Source organism: Callorhinus ursinus, unplaced genomic scaffold (assembly GCF_003265705.2).
Source record: "Callorhinus ursinus isolate GAN/ISIS: 27379988/994484 unplaced genomic scaffold, GSC_fseal_2.0 scaffold10, whole genome shotgun sequence".
Classification (NCBI taxonomy): Eukaryota; Metazoa; Chordata; class Mammalia; order Carnivora; family Otariidae; genus Callorhinus; species Callorhinus ursinus.
Genome location: NW_027397072.1, coordinates 81243611 through 81265292, shown reverse-complemented (window position 1 = coordinate 81265292; position 21682 = coordinate 81243611). Strand labels below are relative to the sequence as shown.

The following is a 21682-nucleotide window of genomic DNA, read 5'->3' as shown; positions in this document are numbered from 1 at the left end:
CACAGAGTGGTTAATCCCAAACTGCAAGTAACGGACAGCATAATCAGAGTGGGGCCAGCTGACAAGACTTGTGAATTACGAGGTACCCTGAAGACAGAGCATAAACTCCATTTTTAAAAAAATAGCATTATTTTGTTTAGCTGGCCAGCCCCACAGCTTACTCCTTGGTGATGCCCACTATATACATTTGGTTTCCCTAGGGCTGGCCACCATAGATGTCCAGAGTTATCAAGTTTCAATACAAGAGACCAAGTGGGGCTAAAATCTTGGCAACCATACTGCCTTAGAGAACTCTCTAAAACCTGGTAAGTGGAACTAGATAAGCTCAGTTATCTGGAGTTGAATGTGGTTAAAGACAGTATAAAAAGAATGAGAAAAATCCTGCCAGCAAACAAAAGGTGGGGAGAGACAGTCAGGAACAGGGAGAAGTGTGAAAGAAGCAAGAGTAAAAATACATGTGTGCGTATAATGCCCACAGATGGGAAAAGAGAACTACAGGACATCAGAAGATGAGCAACCAAGAAGAAAAGCAGACAGCAAGAGCTAAAAGACCAAATCCAGAAGAGAAAAAGGCTTGAAATTGAGATATTTTGCATATTTCACAATTAGAGTCGAAAACCCAAGAAGAGACAACACTCACTGGAAACCCAGTGAGAATAGTTACAGAAGGGGAAAAAACCACCATGGTAGTAGGTGTGAGCACTAATAAGACCGATGTGCCCAGGAAAACAGGAACAGAAGGTGAGAGGACCCACCTGCACGAGGAGCCTGAGTGGACACAGAAGTGAGAGGAAAGCACTCAAAAAAAAGTTCAAGAGGAAATAAGTAAGCAAAATTCTCAGGTGAAAACAATGCACTACCCTTTCCCTCAACACTTTTACAACTAAACCAAATCAACACTTTCCCACACCACCACAATTCTTAAAGTTTTCGCCAGGGAAGGTCACCATCATTGCCCGTCACTGATAAGTGACTTTTCTGGAGCAAATACATGAGGGCCGCAGCGAGAAAGGTGGCAGCCCAAAGACAGGACCATTCTTTTCATTTCTGGAATGAAAAAAGATGCACCTAATTTCAATGTTTTACAACAATTAGAGTAAATGCCTCCATTAACATTCCAATCCCATTTCACCTGAGGAGTTTCAAACTCAGTACAGCTTTGCTTTTGAATGTGAAAATGCTTAGAAATGTATTTTACTTAAAAGAGGGCTTAAATATTAAAATGAAACTTTTTTCTTTAACCATGTTACAGTGTTTCCTATGGTCACTTGTTACTATTTTGTAATTAAAAGAATTTATTAAGAAAAAAACATTTTAAAAAAGATACTTTTTAACTGGTGTTTCAGGGCACTGGCTCTTATGTTCTTTGGGAACTGGAATGACTAAAATTTTGTATTGGAGTGAAACTGAAAAGGAACAGTTTTTTGTAAAAAGGAAAAGAGCAACAACAACAACAAAGCATACACAGCTTACCATTTTTTTGACTTCAGCCTGGGAGGAGGGTTTCTGGGAATGAGAAACAGTGCTCTCATTGGATGCATGTCACAGAGAGCTGGGGAGAGGAGACGGTGACGTCAGTATGGCACTTTTTACTCATTTTTTATTTCTAGGGCTCACTCAAAATATCTAATGTGCTGTCCCATCACCTGACAGACAATCTTTATGTCAAGCGGTCTAGACATTCAGATATGAACCCTAGGGCATAACGTGAATTCCCCATTTAAACACAGCAAAATATAAGGAGGTCAAGAGCAACAAGAAGAATATACAATTTCAAACTGACACTGGAAAGTTTTCGTAAATCAAAGGTAAATACAGATTTACAGTCTTAAGGGAGTGAACAGCTTAAGTTTCTAAATCATCTATAAGATCGCAATGAAAATAATTTTATTGTCATAGGGTCGTGGTGAGGATTTAAATCAGACACTGCTTGTAAAGGCATTCATACAGTGCCTAAACACAGTAAGTGGCTGTGAAGCCCTGCAGAAATGTTAACTGTTCATTCGCGGTAGTGCTAGGAAGGAGCAAAGATGAGAGAATAAAACAGACTATTTGATTCTGTGCAAGTACCGTTTGTACTTCTACAATACAATAATACAATAAAGCTATGTCAGGTGCACGCATTAATGTGTCACAATAGGTAATGTGCATTTTTGTGTGTCTATTTACCTTCATGGGAATCTTACAAGGCAGCTGGGAAATGGGGGCCAAAGAAGACAATCTATTCCCACTGTGAAAGAAAACTGAAACAAAGGATCTGGCAATACGCCCCTGTCTCAATTCCTCAGATGGAAACATGAGGAAACACATGGTGGTCAAGACTGACATCTATTTCTTGTACTGCAAACTAAATTTCAGCCATTGGAAATTTTTTTCATTCATTCAACAAATATTTATTCAGCAGCAACTAGGCAGCAGATACATTCTTTGTATACCCCCCCTTTTTTAAGGGGACCAGCAGATAATGCTGTTTTCTCTCTATACTCTGCAATTCTACCCCTGTCTCTGCTCAAAAATCAATTTTATGAAGTTGGTGTTCAGTTAATCCAAAGGAGAAGCAAATTTCACAAGTAACAAAACAAAACAAAAAAACAAACAAACAAAAAAACCCCACAAAACACCCAGACCTTATTCTACAGATAAAAAGTTATGCCTCTGTTGGTAAAGTCAACAGAAGTATTACTAAAATTTCATGTGTCAAGACCAGTTTCATGTGTTAGGATTTAGTTTCATTGAAGTTTAAATTGTAAAATGAAAATTACTGCCTATTATTCTGATGTCAGCGTAATTCAGGTCACACATCCGAATACAACTTAAAAAAAGATAAAATGTAACCTACAGACTTCAGGGATCTTCAAAAGGAACAGTGGATGCCAATTTTACATCTAAAACTTCACCGTATTTATGCTTCCTTCATCTGAATGCCCCACCAGGAATGGCTTTACCCATGAAGCCGTTCTGTTTGAAGCCTTGAGACTAGGTTTAAGTCACATATAACAACTGGGCTAAAAAGGAAAGAACGTTACTTACGGGGAGCACCTTCTGCCATCTCAATGGCTGTAATGCCACAAGACCAAAGGTCACTCTGCAAAAATAAAACAGTATGTTACAGGTACCGGATTAGATATGAAACTAACTTACCACAGCTGGCTACTCACACAAATGATATAAAGGCATTTTTAAAAAGAAGTTTGCCATGAAATTAAAAGCAAACACATATGTAAGAATACCTTCCAAATGAATGAATGAATGAATGAAAAAATAAAGGTAAAATTGGTTTGCTAATTAGAACCACTTGCATCTACAACTGAACTAGAGGTGGCCCACAGAAAAGCTTCTTTCTAACTGCCACTGCGTGCTCTGCTGCTCAGTATATTTCTTTACATTCACTAACCTAGACCCCTGGCCCAGATTTATGTTCAATTTTATGTTTTATGTTACTACCTCAAATTTAATTAAGATGTTAAAATTTTAAAGGCTAACCTGAAACTAACACAACACTGTATGTTAATTATACTTGAAATAAAAAAAATTTTTTTTAAAGAAAGCACTCTTTTATAAAAGGTCCAACAGCTGAATTAATAAAATCTACTGTAGTTCACTAATTTGAATCACAGTGCTGATGAGCCTCTCCACTCTCCCATCAAACTTTAATAAGGGGTGAGCAATAAGCTGTCTTTCTGTGCATGGAATCTCTCCTTCTGAGTCCCCTGTAATATTAATTTTAAAATTTGAATTTTAACTTCACTCTCCACTCAAATACAAGTTCCATGAGGGCAGGCACCTTTGTCTGTTTTATTCACCTTAATATCCCCAGAATTGTGACTGGCATGTGGTAGGCACTCAACAAACACTGGCTGATTTCTTAAAAATCCAAGGAAGATTTTTTTAAAAGTAGACAATGAGTAGTTATTATCATTAGCATTCTCTTGTTTATATACTATTCTAATGAAAGAATTACTTAAAGTTGCTCAGCTTAAGCATTTTCTAAATAACCTATAATTATGTTACACAATTCAAACACGTTTGATTATAAGAAGAAGGATAGGCCCACAAATTTCTCCTTTATTTTTATGAGGTTTTCTCTACTATACAGCGCAAAGGAGGGATTTCACCCAACTTGACCCAGTGACGAATCTTAGCAGCATCAGTGGTGGGACATGCCACTTGGTGGCATGATGTTCCATGCCACTTGGTGTGATGTAACACAAACCATACCCATCTCCTGGGGCAATCTTGCTTTAGTTCTTTCTTGATACTAATTGAATTTCTCCAGTTTATAAGAAACAAGGTAAATGCCTTACAAAGATTGTAAAATTAAAATTCAAAAATGGTAAGACAAATCTGGATGGTGGAATACTGCCTCTTTAAGAAGTCAGTGTCATGAAAAAAAGGGGAGGGGGCTGGTTAGCCTCTGTAGCCAAACAGTCAAATACAACCACTCGTTTGGATAAGTCAGATACTAACCAGTTGGGACTAATTATAGACGCCATATTAAGGAGTTATTTTTCTTTTCTTTTTTTTTTTTTTTTTAAGATTATTTATTTGAGAGAGAGAGAGAGACAGAGCATGAGCAGGGGAAGGGGCAGAGGGAGAGGAACAAGCAGACATCCTACTGAGCAGGGAGCTCGATGCAGGGCTCGGCTCGATCCCAGGACTCTGGAGATCATGACCTGAGCCGAAGTCAGATGCTTAACCAACTGAGCCATCCAGGTGCCCCAAGAAATTATTTTTCATTTCATTTACTTAAGCATGATAATATTTTGGGTATGCTAGAAGATGTTTTCAAATTTTGGAGATAACAAAATGACATATTCAAGAGTAAAAAGCCATACAGTCTATATAATCTATTTTAAAATACTCCAGCATATGAAAAAATAGAATAAAAATTCCACCATACCATAAACTTAAAATAAGTTTCATTAATTGTGTATTTATAATAAATACTAAAATAGACTGGAGAGTGTAAAGATATGAACTCAAGTTTGAATAACATTAACAGGTACGTAAACACTCTGACTCATTTAATTATGGCAAAACAATTTTTAAAAAAAAATAATTTTTGCAAACATATTCAACCCTAATCTGATGATCAAATATGGGTTTTACAGTGGGATCAAAAAAGTGCATTATTGATATAAGTCCCTAGAGGTCACTCTAATAATTTAAATATATTTGTGTACCAAATCAAGCTGTAAAGCTCTTTAACAATACTCTAAAATTTCACATAGATGAAGCTACTGCTATATATTCCAATAATATTTTTAAAAGTATAATAAATATCTGGTTATAATATATTCTTCAAGTTTAAAAGGACAGCAAACAGGGCAGAGTATTTAACTTACTCATGACAAAAAGCTCTATGCACAAGACAGTGACTCACACTGCTGTGAAAGCAGTATATTACTTAGTAAGGAGAACAAAGGTGACAGGGAACGAACGACAAGACAGCATCTCAGTAATGCCCTGGAAAATCTGCACCTGCAACAAGGTTCGCAAGCCTTCCTCACTGAACCAGCAGGGCTGCGCTATCTATAAGCAGAGTGCCCATCCCTCAGGAACACGAGGGGCCCGGTGAAGGCCCGGAGCACAGGCTTACTCTGTAATCATAGGTGGCATCTGGGTTCTCGTCGCAGGCGATGACCTCAGGAGCCATCCAGTAGGGCGTACCTATGAAGGTATTTCTCCTCCCAACCGTCCGGTCGAGCTGAGCACTCACACCGAAATCGACTGTGGGAGGAAGAGAAAGGAGTAGAACATAACTAACAAGCCACAAGACGAAGAAATGTGAGGAGGAGGTGTCTTTAGTGTAAACTCAAAGAGTAATACTTCATGGACATGCAAACTCCTTAAGGTCACCAGCATCGATAAGGAGCACCATCTCCAGGGCAAAGCTGCCAAAATGACAAAATCCTCTCCCAGCCAGCTGGCTCCTGGGCGGCCTGGACCCAGCTACTTCCCTGAGCTTCCATGACAGTGACCACTAGAGGGACTTTTGGATGAATTAGGATGTTCAGTGCTTGCAGGAAACATGCCTGCTACAAACAAGATCAAGTCATAGAAAGCTCCAAGTTCGGGAGAACTGACTAATACCCACATGACTTTGCTTAAGCAGCACTTAACCACAGAAAGAGAAAAAACCCACAAAGGTTTTCGGGAAAGTACATGGTAATGAATTCAATAAAGAGAATCAGGCTAAATCACAAATACACTAAGAAACACTCCTCAAAGTACCCGGGACTTCTGATTTTTCAGAGTGACCCCTACATCCCACTCCGCTGAACGATGACGGTGGTCTAGAGGAAAGTTCAGGTTGGGAGGCAGAGCTGGCAGGAAGACCAGGGTCTCTAACAGAATGTTTGCGGCATCATTATGCACACTGCCGTTACCGCTAGGAGGACTGCAGGATGGTGGACGAGCTCCTGCAGAAGCGCCTCAGGAGGGCTGAAATCACTCACAGGGGTTGGGTTATAGATTCAACTTCTGCAGGCAGAACATTCTCAGGAAACCAACTGGCCAGGAGTTGGGCTCACATGTCCTGACACAGAGACACCTGGGCCAGGCAATACATGCCATTTGCAGCAACTCAGACAGCAGTCACAAGTGATCACCAAGTGATTACAGAAGGACCATCACAGTCCTAGCACCCGGGGGCCAGCACAGGGAACATACACAGCTTACTGAGTCACTGGGAATGAGAACAATTCAAGTGCCTCCTAGCTTAGCTTTGAGGGGATTTCCCCAATAGGCACACTATTCCTCCACAGATGGCCAATAAATGAAGGTACTGTGCAAGAAGGCAATAATGAAGATTTTATTTTTAAGGTGTAACTACCGTGCCTAAGATTTTTGAAAGATGGACTAGATTCTCATAAGCATAAACAATTTTTTTGTGTGATGCCTTAGTGGAAGAAAACTTAATGCTAATTGTTAAAAATTTGACAGAACCATATATAAAAGTGGACTGAAAAAAGTTCAAATCCAGGTAAAGGAAACAAGAAATATAGAAGAACCATTATAAAATCATCTCCAGGAAGATACTCTGGACTCCATCTATCCATGCATAAATTTACTGAGCACCTACTACATTTAAGGCACTGTGCTAGGTGCCAGGTAAGAATGCTCTCGTAAATAAAACACCCTAGTTCTAACACTTCCAGAACTTAAATTCTAGTAAATAGGTCAGAAATATATGTAAACAAATAGCTGTATAATTGTAAATTGTGATCAGGACGAGTGAGGAAATAAGCCGTAGATCAAAAAGTCAGGGAATACAGATCAGAGTATTAGGGAAGGCCTCTGAAGATGAGGAAAAAAACTGCAACCTCAAAGCTGTTCCCAATGGGGAACAGTATGTGCAAAGACCCTGTGAGACATTCCAAGGAAGTCAAAAAATGGGTGAACTGGACAAGGAGAGAGGTGAGGATGGTCACAAAATGGGGCTGGAAAGCAGCAGGGGCCATGGCTTTTTATGGGCCATGGTAAGAAACGCAGATTTTATTCCAGGTGAAATAGGAAGCCATTAACGGTCTTTAAAGAAGAAAGTGCCGTGATCTGATTTAAACATTAGTCTGTCTACTATACGGAGAGCAGAGCGGGGGGGAGAAGCATGGAGGGGGGAGGCTGGAGACAGACAAAGCAATAAGCCCACTTCCCACTTCTTGAATAGAACAAAAAGAGAAAATGTGGGTAACAGAGCTTTTAGCTAAATGCCAACGAGGTAGGGAGTGCTGCTGGTTTGCACCAGGGGCAAGTATTAGGTCATGTGGCACATGCGTCACATACCAAGTTTCACCTCTGCATTCTCAGTCAGCAATACATTCTGGCCCTTGATGTCCCGGTGAATTACATGATGGATGTGAAGATGTGCCAGGCCCTGAAGAGGAGAGACAGGTCTGAATTTTAGTTCTTTGTTGCTGCAAATAAAGAGCCTGGAACACACTTTTTATAACAAAGTACACATGCAGGCCACAAGTTTTATGAACCTTATTTAGAGCATACTACAATTCATTCTTAGTGCATTTCCAGGAAGACATCACCAATAGTACCACACAAACAGAAAGAAGTACCCACCTCCCAGTTCCAACGGGTTAGGTCCCCCGTGTGAGCAATATGACCAGTTTCTAGCTGCTCCTTGAAGACACACTCTAGATTACCATCTGCAGTTTCTCTGCTGTAATTTGTGCTATTTGTGTATAGGGTGGTTCCTTTCCCACGCTACACGTCCATCTTTCAGTGGGTGACCCCGTGGGTATATTTGAACTAGACCCATCCCAGGGGAAAAAACAAAGAGCCAGAGTGGGGTTTCAAGTCTGGCTCTTGAACACGGCCTCATTTTCCCACCGCATAGTGACAAATTGCTAACTGCTGACCAATCCTACCTCCACCCCAAGTGTAAAACAATTCTGCCATCGAAAGAGCTTTATGCTCAAATAAAATATCTTTCTTTCCCAAGGAAATAAACCCTACCGGGCATACAGCACTTTCTGATGACCTTGTATCAGGAACGAAGCTCAAGAGCATGTCTCTTATGAGAGGTGCTGGAAGAACAAAACCACATTTTGCATCCAACTATGAATTGAGAGACAACTCCTGTATTTGTTCCGTCTTTAGCTAGAGAAGCCAAATCTACAGCCTGCCTCCTTAACATACAAACAAGCTATCTATTCTGAAATGTCTCAATTCAAAAAGGCTAGATCAGAAGCAAGGGTTTATTTAATTTTCCTGTTTGATTTTTTGTGTGAGGTTCTATCATTATCATAGATAATGTGCAGGATATGCATTAAATGTAACAGCTGCTCTAGAACACTGATTTTTCTAACACAGGGGGTTTCTAAACAATAATTTACTAGTCTGCTTATAAAGCAGAATAGAGCGTACTTGATGGCTCTGTTTATTTTTCCACCACACAGGATGTGCAGTGTTATACCACAAAGCACTAACTAGGGGAAAAAGCACTAAAAATATATGGTATGTTAGTGTTATAGCTAGGAAGAAAGTCTCTCCTTTCAGCATGGCATAACTCTGAGCAGCAAAGAAGCAACAAAAAAAAAGTAGCTTCCCTAATTTTTTCATAATTTCTACTTCTATTACCTTCAGTTCATTTTACATTCTCTAACCTTCCCAAACCCCCTTCTTATACTTTCACAGGATTATCTTAGCAACAAACTTAAGTATCCACATCTTCTCAAACAATGTGGCCTGCGTGCACTCCTCTTGTTTCTTATTGAGCGATAAATGTTAAGAAACATCTACTTCCTGGTCCTACTGCTGAAGGACTGCTGTGTCTCTAGGTGAAACCACTCAAGGTGTGTCTAATACATTGTAAGCAATGTGAACTTGAGTTATGATTATTCTAAACGAGTACATCTTTCCCTATATGAAGAGAGAATGTTCAACTACTGTTGTATGTTCAACTATTCCCATGCCAAAATTAAGCCACAATTATGTCTCCTTAGCAGAGATAGTCCAGATAAAAATACACACTAAATACCATCCTAGAGCAAATGCATCAATGTTTCAAAGCTAGAAAACATTTTTCCTGTAACTCTATCTCATTCATGGACATCGAACAAAGGAACAGTCAAAGGCTGTCCTTCAGTATTGGTTATGAAACACTGTTAAGTACCCATACTCAGTATGAATATCGGTTTCTACTAAAACGAATCAATGGCTGTGTAGACTATAAACGTGGAAGTGGGCTGGGATGAATGCACTGACTTTGCTGGTAAACCTCTGGTCTCAAGGATTTCACTGGGTGAGACCAAGAGAGCTTTCCTGCTTATGTCTGAGCCTACAAGCTCATGACTCCCAACCTTCTGAGGATCCTAACATAGTAATGGCATGTGAATCTAACACCTACTAAAGGATGAGAACAAGTTTTGCCACTGCAGAAAAGAGTTAACCCAGCAATGTCTTTGAGAACCAGGTTATCCACTTGGGCTGGCCTTTCCATTCCAACAGCTCACCTCCTTCTTACCAGATTGCTTTCTCTTTACCAAAGTGGGCTTTCAGCAATTCCTGTGAAAAATACACACTAGCTTATAACACACTGACTCTTCCAGAGGCTTGTTTTAGTTCACTTAGACTTTCATCGTAGGAAAAAAACCCCATTCTAGATGAAATGTAAATAAAGGAAACACTTATTTTTAGGTGCCACCAAGGTGGAAAACATTTGATGTATCTCTAAACGATGTCCATTAAGCTATTATATTCAGGTTGACAGTCAGGGGCCTCAAACAACTTGGGCATCTTTGAAATGATGCCTGAGATCAATGCAAGTAAAATACCTAAATATACACCTATTACATGAGAGGTAAACAATGCTTGCCTGTATATATAAAAAACATGTAAATTGTCTTTGATGGCCGAAATACATTTGATGCCTAGGACATTTATACTAAAATCTAGTTCTCCACTTGAGAAATCCCACACTGGAATTATATATAGAAAAGGTATGTGTGTAAGTATATGTTTATAATGGAAAACAATGACAACAACTATATTTACCGACAATCAGTTATGTACCCACATGTTACATTAAATGATTCATACATACCAACTCATTTAATTCTCATTACAGTGGTAGTTCCTTCACTGAATTGGTATCTAAATTCTACAGAAGAAAATAAGTCCTGAAAGGGGAGTAACTTTGCCAGGGGTATGCAGCAGGTAAGTAGCAAAGGCAGGACTCAAACCCATGTCTGACTCACTCTAACCACTATTCTCTCCTGCTGACCATGCCAAGAGTTTTAGTTGTTAACATAATAAATACATCTGCCCACTTGCTGAACTCCTTCACAGTAGTGCAGGGCAGGATACTTAGTTTTGCGCTTTTAGACTCTGCCTCCTATAATAACCATAAAAGATAGGACCCTCATGTTTTAATAATGAAATCTGAGAGTGATTACCAAAAGAGGGTTCTCCCACCTCACCCCCTACAACTAATTTTCTTAAGGGAATTGCTTATTTTTTCAAGGGCTTCATAAAACATCTAAATAAAAAGGAATTAAAATTCATCTCTGAATTCTAAACGGCACTTTTTAAACCTACAGTCCTCTGTGAAATTTAAATATAAAAGTAGGGTATATTTGCCTATAAGTAAAAAAAATAAGTAACAGGTTTTTTTATTAGTGAGAGAAGCATAAAAATTAGATTCCAGTTTAACTCCACAGTCTTTATTTTTTAAATGTGGTGGGTAAATGAAATCCAACCAAGTAATTTAAATGTGTAATTAAGGGATAGAGAGAAAAACTGGGACAGCTGGCCAAAGGAAAGCGGCTCACCGGTAACTCACATGCACTTTTCAAATGCAAAATACACAGACCCTTTGCCTGTAGTGTCAGCGTAGCTCTACTACAGAAAGCAATCATTTAGAATCTGCTAAAACACTAGTTCAGAAACTTTAACATCATAAACCGGCTTTCCAATTGGCTGTAAACAACATTAACCATTAGAACTTTTCCTTGTTAATACTGCAACAGAATCTAACAGTTAATGCCAAAGTCCATAAGATGATTTTGAAAGCCAGCGTTTGACAACATTAATATTGATTCATGAGCTTAGACAAAGGATTCCTATAAAAACAATAGTCAGAGACTATTTCTCTTCACTTGGATTTTGTTTTTAACACCTGGAGGGTGAATTCAAGGAAATGCAAATAACTATTTTTGTTTAAGTCTACTTTCTTTAGATACTTGTCACAATCAAAACCATGATGTAGCTTAAACAATCAAAGCCAGCTAGTTATACAGAGCCCTTGGCTGTCATGACAGAACAATCTATACAGTTATAACTAACGCAAAGAAATATTTCGGGCTAGGAAAATGAAAATGGAAACACAAGACCATGCACAGGACACCTTCTCCTTACCCTCAGGATTTCTCTGGAGATGTAAGCTATCCAATCTTCCTTGAGTGTGTTCCCTTTGGTGTTCTTCACAAGGTCTGTAATGGACCCAGCCCCACAGAACTCCATAACAAGCTACAGGGCAGAAAAGACAGGCGGTGACTAGCACATCCCAGCAACCAGTAAGAGCATCCCCACGATCAATATACAGTGGACATTAGTCAGGAAAGCAGAGTCTAACTCCTTCCGCCTTTCCTAAAGATGTGGGTACATGATCATTTTGGAAGCATCCAAGTTACTGAGAGCTCATTTCACCATCCAATTTATTCACTGTGTATGTTTGGTCCAGGAGATTAAGAGTTTCTGATATTTTACAGCACATCCCCCAGTGCAGAGATTCTGAAGTATTCCTCCTCTCTCCTAAGTACATGGGCATGGGACAACCATTTTGTCCTTAATCAGTACCCAATTATCAGATATCTGATAGAGATACTCTAACATCTGTTCTTATTTGCCAGAGTCAAAGATATCCTCTTTCACACATTATGATTCTCAAACTACTTTATATTCAGAGAAATGCTATTTTAAGCAGTACATAATTTTAAAAATACATTATTTATAATACCTAAATGCTTACACATCAACACACGTATGTATTTTAAATATCTAGAAAATGAACTAAATTGAGCTATTTTAAAATTTTAACTTTGGTTGGATTTGGGCAATGAAAATAAAGGTTAAAATTAAGGCAAAATGTTACAAATTTTCTATAATGGCTTTAAAAAAATTAGAAAAAGTATTTATCTTCCTGCTTCATAAGTCCAGTACCTTTGGCAAAACCCATGTGCTAACCATAGATCTGACAGCATCTCAGTGTCATCATCGTCAGTATAGATGTGGCTGAATAAGAGATAAGACTGCACCTATATTAATTCTAGAAATTTCCCTGGAATTTACTGTTTTCAATTAACTGTTACCATTAATATTAATACTTCTATGTTTGTCCCTTACTTCCAGGTTGTAAAGAAGATGCATTTAGTTGCACTTCCATATTAATTTCCATAAAGTTTTTACTGTATTGATTTTTCAAGCTAATTTCCTTGCTATTTGGTTACATTCCTTTTAAAACGTGCCATTTTCTTCCTGAAACATAAAGTTAACTCTTTTCCATGCAATGTGAAATCAACATAAAAATAAACATTTAGTATACCTTTAACTAAGAAGGCCAAGGAAGATAACAGGCACTACCCCCTTTGTCTTTGCTTTTCTCTCCCTTCCCTCTAGAAGGTCCTTAATGTCCTTTGAGTACCACCAAAGAGGAAACCACACAAAATGCTTGGGAAACACTGGCCTACCCAGAGTTGGTCATCATGTCCTGGAGGGCTCTTTTTAATGAAAGCACCGTAATATGTTGCAATATTTCTATGATGAGAGTATTTCTTCAGCATATTTATCTCCAGTTTGATTTCTTCCTCTTCATCCTTAAGAAAAAAATAAAAAAATAAAATGTGTGGCTTTTGAATGTCATGCATGGCTTTAAGTTCCCCACCCATGGGCAAGAACACAAGTACCCAGTCCCTCCAGCAAGAGTGGAAGATACATTCACTTTATCCTTGTGACAAGAATTGGGGACTTTAACAGGACTCCTCCTTTGAAATGCTGTTATAAGCTATGCAAGAAATACATAAGTATGAAAGTTACAGAGGTATTTAAGAGGTAGATGAAGCAGCTTTCCCATCACTAACACCTTTGAACCTCAATTTGCTCATTTGTAAAAATGGGGGAAAAAAAGAGAACCGATTGAAACTATTTTTCAACTAATTACAAGGAAAGGCTGTTTCTTTTCTAGAAAACGTTTGTGAATAGAAATCATCTGGCACAGCTACAGCAGAGAAGTTTCACCTATGACAATCTTGTACCAGAACATTACCTTCTGGTGTGGCCACAGGCAGATTACTGAATACAGACCAGTACCGCAAGCCCTGGATGGATGGCATGCTTAATGAGATCCTCTACCCCAAAAAGAGATTCAGGTGAGTCCGGTGGACCCACAGTAATAAAACATCACTCAGTGACAGCAGGTTGTTTTAGACTTGGCTCATCCTCCAGCCTCTTGCTTTATTAAAGTAAAATGAGCAGAAGAAGAAATAGAGTTTGTGTGAGCAGATCAGAAGGGGGATGAAATAACAGATGGAGACACAGGTCTGGAAAATAAAACTAAGTTGCCCTTGTGAATGGGGAGGACTGCCAGTCTCCACTTTTCTCTCTCATCCACGCCCGGGGCAGAACCTGCAACAGCATGCGCATTCTGTCCCCTGTTGCAGACACATGACACAGCAAGGGCTCTGCCACACGACCTGCAGAGTTAATAAGTAAGATTTATGGATAGCATGAGAACCAGGGGAAAGCAGAGTTAAAGTGAAGAGGAGAGAAGGTGGAGGAAAAGAGAAAAACCAGCTCTGGCTAGAAAAGCCACGTTTGAGGGAAGATAAAAATCTTAAAGAAAAATATGATAATCAGATCTCTAGAATTCCCTTTAATGACTGGTTCCACACAATGTCCTCACTTCTCCCCACTGGCACATGGATTCCGCTTATAACTGATGTTCTTCCTTCTGCAGGAAGACACAGGGTTTCTGAGCAGTCAAGATGCCTGTATGTGCGCGTATTAAGAGAAAAAGAGAAAGACTGTGCATGTGAAAGCTAGTGTATCCACGTGGACGCACACAGCTGAAGAAACCAAGTCTTGCAGACTTGCATCTCCAAAAACCATTCATAAGGCCTCATAGACCTAAAGTAAGTTTGGTTTGAAAATACTGTTAAGATAAAAGCTACAACATCATTAATTAGATATTAGTCATGAGACCAAATGAAAAAAGAAAAGGTCTTCTTAAAATACAACTTTCAGCTGTACACTACCGCTTTAGAAACAATATGTAACAAAACATGGAATCATCTTAGAACAGTGATTCTTAAGATGGTGGCCTCCAGTTTGGTCCCTAGACATAAGTATCAGAATATTACAGCATATTAATAGGCATAGTTGTCACATGACTCTGGCAGATGGTAGATGCAAATATGAAGCAAAGTCACATAGACACATACAGTCTATATAGCAGTCTGTGTGCACTAATTCTCATTCAAACCTGTATATATGAAAATACACCACATGCGTATCATTTCAATCTGATTTAAACATGGCCATGTTTAAAGTAGCAATAAAAACTGAGATACTGAATAACTAGGAAAACTGTCTTAATCCTAAACAAAAGCAGTGTTTAGCCTTGGGGAGGGGGACAGGCAGTGTTTAGCCTGGCTAGTATTACAAAAGAACACACTTCTATTTGGGACCTTTCTTCAAAGGAACTTTATACTAAAACATAAAAGGGTGACAATTTTTTTAACGTAAGGCACAAGGAAGCATGCCCCAAACATGACTAGAAAGCCCAATTCACCTAAAGCTTTATCTTGTGCTCTTTCCATACGTTCACATCACAGGCACAGTGTGTAATGACCACAACTTGCTGGCACAAAGCACATGGAGTCTGTTCTGTCCTGAGTCACCAAAACTGACAGCTTACTCCCAACAGTATCGGGGAGCAGCCCAGGACAACTCTAATGGGACTTGTCAAGACCAACAGGTTCCTAACAAAAAGCACCTGACTATGGCCATAAATATTCTCTAGCAGAAAGGCATGCAGTGTCACTCCTGGATTCAGGCCTATGGCTAAACATGTTGGGCCCTGAAAAGTTAAACATCCCATTTTCCTTCCACTGGACTACAACTAGATAAAGGTTTGATTTTTTTTCCTTTTATCCAAAATCAGTCAATGTACAAAGATCTGGGGTACAAAGACTACAGAAAAGCAAGCAAAAAGAACAATTTTGAACTAAAATAAGGGAAATAAAAATATTGATTTTAATTGTGTATTTGTAGCCAATTATGCCATGCAGTATGTGCATCTTATTGGGTTTCAAGACTGCTTTATCGATTCATCCCTAACTACTTCTCTCCACTCCCCATATTGGCTAAATTATTCCAAGGGTCATTATTCCATATGATGCTCTGCCAGTACATTTCACTTCTTGAGAGGAAACAAATGTTACCTACAATTCTCCCATGAGAAGCTTCCTGAGCAATAATTAAGGATCACAACGTATTTTGTTTAGTTTTGATTTTTTTTTTCTTTTAGCGACACAAACCAATGTCTTCTAGGATCTGACTTGTTCACCATTCTTTTCTAAGAATTAAGAGCTTCCAGAGGCACTTAATGTTTTCAGAGCCCATGGAGTTGAAATTCTTGTGCATTTCATACATTTAAAAATTGTCACAGGCTTAAATTCAGTGCTAGTCACTGGTGTGAAAGACACTTAATATGCATAATGGTAGATAATTCTGGCAGATTATCACAGCACAATTTCCTTAAATTCAAGATGCCACTAGATAGAGACACTGAAGTACTTTAATGAAACTGATTCACCATGAACCATAGACATACACTGTAACATTTTTTTAAATTGGGCTACATATTAGAAACAATGAAATATAAGAACAACTTAAATACAATCAAGTTTAGCAATACACTGAAACATCCAAGTATCATCTGGAAATATAGTAATCAGATTAATGCCACTTGCCCAAGTATTTCTGAGGCTTAAGCAGTCAAATCCTGGAAGCATATGAAATTGAACTACCAAAAATATCAAGAGGAACATATTGTCCTCTCAAATTAGTGTTTTAGGAACTAGTTTATACATACTTTGAACATTCCTTCTCGTGCTTCTATGATTTAAAAATGACTATTAGACATCTTATAAAATAAAAGGATATTTAGCACCACTAATTGTCATATACTAATTAAGAGTGCCCACCTTGGAGAAAAAGCATCAGAAATGCAGAATCTGCCAGTGGCTCTGAGCCAACTACATCCGGAATCCTAATTATGACTAATGTATATAATCCATGTTGTCTTTGGGGTAATAATGAGCCAACCTCTGAATTCAAATTTCCTTTTGGTCATTAGTTAAAAGCAAGTTTGGTGGTCTCATTCAAACATTTAAATATGTCACCACCACCACCACCACCACCACACACCTCATTTAGCCTGAGAAAATACAGTAGAAAACAGAGTCCGGGCAGGCTAGCACTGAAATTTAACAACAACCCCATATATGAAAGAAAGTGGAATGGACAAAACAACACGACCTAAGTTTATATATCCCATCTGTCTAGGCCAAGTCCAAACGACCTTGCCCTTCATTCTCCTCTTTAGAAGGGCACAGTCATATACAGATGAAAGCAAAACTAAACTAAACTAAAGGTAACTAGAGAAAGGAAAGAGGACATTTTGGTGAGAAAAGGAAGGCTCCCTCCCGGTTTTCTCCAATGATGAGGCAGCTGCTAGGCTCCACTCAGCGATTTAATGCAGCTGATGCCAATTAGCATTTTGGACTCCAACCAGGAGAGCCAACTCTCACAGAAAAGGTCTTTGTCTTCAACTGGAATAGGACTAGGCAAGGAGTTTTCTGTTGCCTTCCTTGGCCGCTTAGAGGATGGAGGAGGGGGAAACATCTGAATAGTGGTAATTTTCAAAAGCAGCTATGGATTTGTAAATAAGTCATAGGGCAAACCCTGCCCACTCCACCATCTGAGCACAGAGGAGTACATATTATGAGTGTGTTTTTTTAAATTGACTCCTTAAAATGTTTTTTAAACTGTTACCCAAATTCTTTCCTTCCACTGATGGCAGTAATGATATAAGGAGAGACAGGCAGACCTCAGATAAGTTAATTGGGAGCAACCCAGAGGACTGAGAAATATTCTGAGTAATGATCTTTTTTCCCAGCATAATTCTTTACAGAATTAGATCTACCCATTAATAATAGATGGAACAAAAAAGAAAGGGTAATTCATTATTCACTCTATCTTTGCCAGTGGAGAGAGGGCTGATAAAATGAGATATACAAATATCTGTCAGATTTCACCATCAAAATATAAAAATGAATATACACTTAGAATGAAAATAAAAAAGACCAGGGGCGCCTGGGTGGCTCAGTCGGTTGAGCGTCTGCCTTCAGCTCAGGTCATGATCCTGGGGTCCTGGGATCGAGCCCCGCATCAGGCTCCTTGCTCAGCGGGAAGGCTGCTTCTCCCTCTCATACTCCCCCTGCTTGTGTTCCCTCTCTCTGTCAAATAAATAAATGGATAAAATCTTTTAAAAAGGGGGGGGCATATTTCTTAAAAAAAGAAAATAAAAAAGACTAGTTTTATCTATTTTTTGTTTTAGTAAACTCTTACCAAACCCTCCATTCTGTGACTGTGAACTAGTAGAAAAATGAGAACAGATGACCTTTCACAGGCGAATCCCAATTACACCTGAGAGTATTATTCAGTACCATACCAGCTGAATTAATCAAAATTATTATTTTTACTCAGACACACAAAAAGTTATACAACTTAAATTCACTGACAACTCAACCAAACAAAAGTGAACAGACCGATGTAGGCAAAATTCTGGAACAAAAGGTTACAGGATCTGGTTCTGTAGGTTGAGAAAGGAATGGAATGTTTTTTAAAATTAATCAGCCCACTTCTCCCAAGATCAGTCAGTCCCAGAATAAAAATCCAACAGAAAAATTACAAAATTAACATAACCAAAATGGAAATCAGACACTTGAGACATCTTACTCAAGAAAAAACACTGTTTTGGGATGCCTGGGTGGGTCAGTTGGGTAAGCTGCTGCCCTTGGCTCAGGTAAAGATCCCAGGGTCCTGGGATCGAGTCCCGCACATCGGGCTCCTTGCTCAGCAGGAAGCCTGCTTCTCCTTCTCCCTGTCACTCCCCCTGCCTGTGCTCTCTCTCTCTGACAAATAAAATCTTAAAAAAAAAAAGTTTTGGACCCATTTTAGACAAAAAGACACACTCTCTAGTTTTGCTACTCAATGAACTTCTTCTGGGACTCCAAAGTCTAAGGGCAATGGCCCCAAGGCCCTTAACCTGCTCTGTCTTTTGTGTCTACACGCACCACACAGAACTTTTACTCGGCACAACAAAGTACTCATAGAGCCCTCTAGCTCTTCTGTCTTCTACAAAGTCTGTCAGGCCACTTTACTAGCTGTATTTCAATGAGATTCTATCACTCAACTGGTACCTAGAAAGTGTGTGGTAAAGAAGAGAATGAAACAATAGCACCATTCGCCTGGATGGACATGCTGGGGTGAGTGATGCGGGACAACTTGAGGCTGTGATGAGATGATGCAGGATGGTGAATACACCTCACTACATTTTCTTCCCCAACACTCACTCATGAACAGCCTTGGGAGACTGATGCTTCCATGACTGACACCAAGAACCACAAGGAGGCCAAAATACATCTCTGCAATAACCCCCTATCTAAGAGCTCAACATGGCAAATAAACATGATGCTCTTACTCAAACAAGAAAGTCAAATAAGACACATCACGATTCCTCTCGGACCTAAATGAAACCATTATAACTTTCCAAAGTTTGCTGTCATCAAAACCCAGAAGCCCTAACAGCTGGCATCAAGCTCCAATCTACAGGACATAACACCATGGGTACAAATGGCTTTGGTAGTGTAACTTGAAACAGTTCATGGTAGTACTGAACTTCAGAATCCATCCATTTTCTTCCTCCATGAGGGAATTAGCTACACACACAGATACACACACAACAGGAGTACCTGCTCTTGAGGACCCTAAAGTATAGGAACCTAAAGCAGGACCTGAAACCTAGACTCTGACTGAAATGGAAAGCCGATCTGCCAGATAAGGCTCAGTGTGGCCAAAATAAAATCCCCCACTCAAACACTTTACTATAATTGAAGGAAACCAGAATATGTCACCCCAAAATATGCTGCTTTGACGTAAGGGTTACTTTGAGCTAAGGGCACTTGAAAAACAGCAGGTGTAAGAAGGGCATGCTAACCTCCCCTTTTCTTCCTAAAAGCAAGAGATAACACTCCCATGTGAAAGATGTCCTTCCTATACCAACTGGAAAAAACATTCTTATCACCAGAGACAGGGAGTTGGGGCCAAGAGACTTCTGATTCAAGCAAACCTCGTTAACATATCTCGTATCTTCCTTTAGCCTCCCCATATATTTTAGTTACTTTTCCACTACTGCCTCTCTCTATTCAACCTAGTATAAAAGCATTTGGGTTTTGTCATTTCTCTGAGCCTTCATTTTTCTTGCAAAGGCGCTCACTAATATATATGAGATACACGTTAATACACTTCTGTTTCTCTCTTGCTAATCTATCTTTTGTTACAGGGGCATTAGTCAAGAACCTAGAAGGACAGAAGGAAAGACTTCTTTCTCCCCTATATAATCAAACTTGCAATTTTATTATGAAGCCAAAGAGATCAGTAATCCCAAATGCTCAGAAGATAAAATATATTCTTGACATCAACATTTTGCTATTTACAACACAAGTAAATATATTTAGGTATTTACATACATGATTTAAGGAGCAGACACAAAGCAAAAAAGAAATGTTATCAAAGATTATCTCTGGATTATAGATATTTTTTTCTTTAACTTACTTATTTTTCTATAACTGACACGGTCTATTTTCCTAATTAGAAAAAGAAAAGTTAAGAGAAGACTTTAGGTTAGCGGAGATAGCTCCGTAAGAATTCAAAATGAGTTTGTTCTGGCAATTCGCATGGTCTGGCTCCCTCTGTCTCCCTGGAATAAGGGTCCTGACCCCTTCCACGCTGTTCAAGAGTCATTGCCAATCTCCCTTCCACCAATTGTCAGTTGTGAGGAGAAACTGATGGGAGCCTGAAGTACCAGAACGTTGTTGATTAACTTGTCTTCTACTGGGTCAGCTGCAGCATAGAACTCTGGCCTTCACAGTCATTTCTTACTATTTTCTACAATGGTACCAATCCAGACCTGTAACTTCTTGAGACCAAGATCTTTCAAGCTTAAGTTTATCCTAGAGCAAAGGAGAAGGTAAATGGAGTTCAGGAGCAACCATCATGCTATCTTCACCTTCCTGACCTTCCAGAGGATGGCTTAAAAAGAATCTTGCCCCAGTCCATTCATACTCTTCCCTAAGCCAGTGGCAAACTCCATGAAGCTTCCCATGGGTCAAGCCAGAAAAGAATACTGTGCACACTGCTACTGGGTATTTACCCCAAAGATACAAATGTAGGGACCCGAAGGGGTACGTGTATCCCAATGTTTATAGCAGCAATGTCCACAATAGCCAAACTGTGGAAAGAGCCAAGATGCCCATCGACAGATGAATGGATAAAGAAGATGTGGTATATATACACAATGGAATATTATGCAGCCACCAAAAGGAATGAGATCTTGCCATTTGCAACGACGTGGATGGAACTGGAGGGTGTTATGCTGAGTGAAATAAGTCAATCAGAGAAAGACATGTATCACATGACCTCACTGATATGAGGAATCCTTAATCTCAGGAAACAAACTGAGTGTTACTGGAGTGGTTGGGGGTGGGAGGGATGGGGTGGCTGGGTGATAGACATTGGGGAGGGTATGTGGTACGGTGAGCGCTGTGAATTGTGCAAGACTGTTGAATCACAGATCTGTACTTCTGAAACAAATAACGCAACATATTTTAAGAAAAAAGAAAAAGAAGAAGATAACAGGAGAGGAAGAAAAGGGGAGTATGTCAGAGGGGGAGACGAACCATGAGAGATGATGGACTCTGAAAAACAAACTGAGGGTTCTAGAGGGGAGGGGGGGAGGGGGATGGGTTATCCTGGTGATGGGTATTGAGGAGGGCACGTTCTGCATGGAGCACTGGGTGTTATGAACAAACAATGAATCATGGAA

General features: G+C 39.3%; 1 protein-coding gene across 17 annotated transcripts in view; it reads right to left on the bottom strand.

The window, feature by feature from the left end:
• MAP4K4 (mitogen-activated protein kinase kinase kinase kinase 4) overlaps positions 1-21682 on the bottom strand; it is a 187576-nt gene that overhangs the window by 58119 nt on the left and 107775 nt on the right. For all 17 annotated transcript variants that reach the window (XM_073897883.1, XM_025869038.2, XM_073897882.1 and 14 more), the window contains exons 3-8: positions 13203-13328; positions 11872-11982; positions 7786-7876; positions 5600-5730; positions 3031-3085; positions 1474-1552 (exon numbers count right to left, since the gene is read on the bottom strand). In XM_073897883.1, coding sequence (XP_073753984.1) covers positions 1474-1552; positions 3031-3085; positions 5600-5730; positions 7786-7876; positions 11872-11982; positions 13203-13328 — 593 coding nt within the window. The remainder of the gene's footprint in view (positions 1-1473; positions 1553-3030; positions 3086-5599; positions 5731-7785; positions 7877-11871; positions 11983-13202; positions 13329-21682) is intronic.